General features: G+C 50.6%; 1 protein-coding gene across 1 annotated transcript; it reads left to right on the top strand.

Annotated features, from left to right (window-relative positions):
• Positions 1–535: 535 nt before the first annotated feature.
• On the top strand, positions 536–4,562 carry LOC129385400 (uncharacterized). The gene is made up of 2 exons (XM_055072037.2): positions 536–860; positions 4,029–4,562. The coding sequence occupies exons 1-2, from the start codon at positions 553–555 to the stop codon at positions 4,300–4,302; spliced, it is 582 nt and encodes a 193-aa protein (XP_054928012.2). The 5' UTR covers positions 536–552; the 3' UTR covers positions 4,303–4,562.
• The last annotated feature ends 241 nt before the right edge of the window (positions 4,563–4,803 follow it).

The raw sequence follows: 4,803 nt of genomic DNA, 5'->3' as shown, positions 1-4,803 counted from the left end.
GGGCATGTTAACTCGTAGATATAACCCTTTTAGAGCGCAGTTTTTAGGCTCCCGTTCCTGGGTTGAGCGTCGGCGTCCCTTGGCGTAACCGCGCGAACGCACTCGTGCCACTTGCTCTCGCGTTCGTCGTCGTCTGCTTCCACAGCCAAGTCCGATGCCGCTCATCATGCCAGCTTTCCCATACTGTCCCTCCCTCTGCGAACGGGCAGACGGCACTGGCCCACCGCCAGTCGGTGTGGTGATTTCGGTACCAAATTCCTTGCCTCAATATATCGCGAAATGAAAACGCGTATCGAACTGCGCTCAAACTTCGCATTTGGGAGTGTCGTAATGGTCGGACATTTTTCCCCCTTCTTCCATTTTCCCCAAATAAACATAGTCAATGAATGAATGAGTGACTCAATGAATGAATTCATGAATGAATGAATGAATGAATGAATGAATGAATGAATGAATCGATGAATCGAAAACTATTTCCTTGCGAGCGCGAGCTGTCTGCAAGGGAGCAGACGACCACGACGACGAAGGTGAAGAAGAAGAGGCATCCACAAGATGGCCGCTGTCGAGCCACTTCTGGACCGCGCCGTCCGCTCAGTTCGCGCTCGGCTCTCGCACCCTCGCGTGTGGAGCCTGCAAGAACTGTGCCGACGCTGCCTCGTGTCAGCGCGTTCGCTGCCCGAGTGGAAGGCGCTGACGCAGAACTTCGCCGAGCGTGTCAGGCGCCGGGCCTGCCTCTTCTCGATCGTGCACTTCAGTGGCTGCGGCGTCAACTTCTGCCTGCAGCGCTACTTCTCCGAGTCCGACCACCACTCCTACTGGATCAGCTGCACGCTGGACCGGAAGTCCTACATGGCGGTCAGGTGCGTCGCCGCGCTCTGCTGCTTCTTGATTGTACGACACAAGTTAAACGCGCACAAAAGCGTGCAGTGATCCGCGCGCAGTGATCCTCCTAAGTCTATAGGTAAAAACAAAAAAATGTGGGGTTCTACGTGCCAAAACCACGATGTGATTATGAGGCACGCCGTAGTGGGGGACTCTGGAAATTTTGATCCCCTTTGGTTCTTTTACCTGCACTTAAATCTAAAAGTACACGGGTGTCTTCGCATTTCGCCCCCATCGAAATGCGGCCGCCGTGGCCGGGATTCGATCCCGCGAACTCGTTCTTAACAGCCCAACACCATAGCCACTAAGCAACCACGGCGGGTGGTCTGCCGGTAGTCGCGAGATAAAAGAAAATTAAATGTTAGGCGCTAATGGTGCGATGAGGCGACCTGCTCTTCCCGCCACATTCTTCTTTCGTTGCTTCGCACTGTAGCGCCCGCAAGCGACGTTTCTTTCCGGCCTTCTCGTAGCCGGTTACAACCGTGACGACTGCTCATTCGACCTAAAATATTAACTTGCTTTCCTCTGTGTCTCGTTCTCTATCGAAGCCGAGGGCCTGCGCACCTTTTAAGGGGAACAATTTTCTTTGGCTCTTTCGGCTGTTTTCATTGTTGGCCGGTGGTCTGTGAAGGCCGATGGTCGTGGTTGGACTCGACAAGAAAACGTTCGTTTATTCGTTCACTCTCTATCAGACTCTCTCGCTTTATCTCGCTTTCTTCTGACTCCCTCCCTCGTTCGTTCGTTCGTTCGTTCGTTCGTTCGTTTGCTCGTGCTATTCGCTTATGTTGGCAATCATTGTCGACGCTCTTTGCACAATTTTTTTTTGTCCCAACACCCACCCCTGCCAGCCCGGCTTCCTTCCATTCGTGTACTTTTCGCTGCATAGCACATTTCCTCCAGAGCCTGTTTTACCCTCTGCATTTCGTGGGAATTCCCGAGTTGTTCGCGCAGCTCCTGGCTATTGGAGCACTGTAGGCTCAATTAGCGCCTCCTATATCGCAGGCCTGTGCACTCTGCCTTATGCCATTATGCTATATGGCCCGAGATTTCCATTGCCAAGCCTGGCGTGACGAAAGCTGTGACGCCAAAATCGCCAAGGCTTACTTGGGAACGTTCCCATTTGATTCTATGGCAATCGGGCAAAGTGGCATGACGTCACGGGTCGAACGCCCCGGCCTTGTGCTATCTAGGAGGCGTTGGCTTAACGCGTGTGACGCGATATCGCCGCACGTACTACGTCATTGCATGAGCGGGTCACGAGGCTTCTTGGAAACGGGCGTCCGGACTTCTGTTTGAATTTTAATTTGTTTTCGCGGGCGTGTACATTGGCGCAATACCTTGAGCACTCTCTCTTTACAGCGTGATCAACGCAACAAGCAAAGTTTGCTTGCGCTGCCAAAACGTGAGGGGCCTTTCCAATCGGATGTTGCGAAATAGCAGGCGGGGTGATTGGTTCAGATATTAAGCGACGAAAAAGTTAACGATATAGATGTTGTTCCATATGTACAGAGCGACCGGAGAAAATGGTCAAAAACCAAACACACAAGTGAGGGTCCACTAGGAGCATAACGCGACAACTGAGAAGTATACAGCACGCGACAGCTGGACCGTTCTGTTGCCTAGGTCAGTGAAGAAGAAGGAGGCCAACGTGTTTTGGGGGAAATTATCGGCAAATATGTAAAACATTTTCAACACTCTCTTTTTTTTTTGCGTGCGTCTGCAGATTGCACAGAATATCGATAGAGCACGATATGAAGCGCCATCCACGCACATATCCGAGCACCCGCTACATTAATTAACTCGACCTGTATTTGGTTATTTAGGCGAGAACAAACTCCCACTTTGTCTTTTTTCTCGCGATTACATCGCAAGCTTCATTAGAAGAACCGGCGCTGCACTGTTAATGATCAGTGTCCTACGTGTTAGTGACCTCGTGGCCTTCACCGCTACGTGGTTTGCAGTTTATCAATTTTATCATTTGAATGATGGTTGTAGGATGACGCAACGGGGTTCCAAGAGAAGAGAAGCACAGTTAAGTGTACTAGATAATCGGAAGAGCGATGATGGAGTGTAGGGTAACGCTAGACAGAGGACGTTTCTGGTAGAAACCTTCATACCGCAGTACATGGGCATAAATAGCTCGGCTACTGATTCTGCTGATGATGATAACAATGTGCGAAGCAGCCGTTACATGAGAGTATAAGGATAATACTGGTGTTTGCATTTTAGCCTACAACGCAATGCTTATCAGACAAACAGCTGTAGAATCGAGGAGCGTTTTGAAAACACTTAAACCTTCAAAGACGATGTAGAACAAGGTCGCAGGTAGCAAGGTGGTACGATGGTAACGAGGTAGCTTGATTTCGTCCAGCAGGAACGCTAGACAAAATCAAGAAAGAAACCTTGGAGGACGCTTAAGCTTCACCTTTAAGAGTGGAACGCGATAGGATTCAAATATCCCTAACCGTTTCTCACGCTTCCAGGCAACTGCCGCTTATGTAACCGTAATGTTTGCCGGGAAACGCTGGCGGCGAACGATATGCACGAAGCCGAGCTTTGTGGTAAGAACACGGCCTCTTGCATGAGCCGATCCCGGAGCATTGCATGAGCCGATCCCGGATCCCGCGCCATCTTTCAAGCATGAACCAACTAGCCGAAGCAAGAGTTTTACCCGGAGCACAGCCGCGCCAAGAAAACTACATCCTTTTTATGTTTTGGTTATTGTTCCGCACTTTTAATATTTGTGCGAGAAAGTTTCGCGGGCTGTCATTCTCAAAATTCCGAGGAATAACTTTGTCAAGAATGTAAGACAAGGTATACGACCCACTTTATTGACAGAATGGTGTAGCAGTGTAACCCGCATATACCGCATGGCATAGACCAGAGCGTGGCGTATACATGTACCTAAATGTATACGGGAGTTTTCGCTCACGGACCACTCCGCCGAAGCCGACGCCCGGTTTTCTGCGACATGGGGCCCTTGACGCTATCGCGCTAAACACGAAACAGACGGCGACGTGCCCTTTTACACAGGGAATCGGCTGCTAGCTGGTACAGACTGAATTGTAGGTCATAGAAAGTCGGTCATCGAAAGAGTTTGGATCGTACAGCGAAGGGCGCCATTTCGTTGTCCTTTCGGGAGCCAGGGCTTCGAACTACAACGCGGACAGGCTGCTCGAGGACGACGACCTGTGGCACTGGGCTCGCCTCGACCACCCGCACGTGCTCTCGGTGCTGGCGGTGGTGTGCAACGCGCCCGGCGTCCAGGTCTACCTGGTCACCCTGTCGCCCGACGACGGCCTCGAGCACTTCGCCGGCATCCTGGCCGTCAGGGACCTCTGCGTGCACGAGCTGCAGCTGTGGAAGTTCCTGCGCCAGCTGTGCTCGGCTCTCATCTACCTCCGAGGTCGGCGTACGTGAGCGCGCGGACGACCTCGCACGCCCGAACGTTAATAGTATTCGGCCTGCGTAAGGGCTGAGGCTTAGCTCGCGGAAGCCCCTATCTATACACGTGAGAACGAAGAACCAGTCTTGCTCGGCGTTCACAGCGCCGGTAGTGATGGGAATTGCTGCACTTCTAATAAAATTAATGCTTAGTAGTTGCAAGGAGTGGATTTTAAGTTATGCCACAGATTTCTTAAACAAACAGATTTGCAATTTTCATAGTTCACTTAGCAGTCCTGAGATGCGAATTGCAATCTTTTTTCTTGACCAAATGAAAATAAAAGGGAATTAGCGATAAACATTGACATCACAATTATCTGAACTTCATCTATCAATACATCTAAAGCGGACGTATTGTGTTATGCACCGCTGTGAAATATACGATCAATTCCCGCTTCAGGACTTTTCAAACTCTCTTGAACACTATAACAATTCTAGCGAAGTTCTAAACTCAGCCGCTGCGGTTGCTTACTGGCT

This window comes from Dermacentor andersoni, chromosome 7 (genome assembly GCF_023375885.2).
Source record: "Dermacentor andersoni chromosome 7, qqDerAnde1_hic_scaffold, whole genome shotgun sequence".
NCBI classification, from domain to species: Eukaryota; Metazoa; Arthropoda; class Arachnida; order Ixodida; family Ixodidae; genus Dermacentor; species Dermacentor andersoni.
Note: the sequence above shows the minus strand (reverse complement) of the source record. Positions and strands in the feature narration are given on the sequence as shown.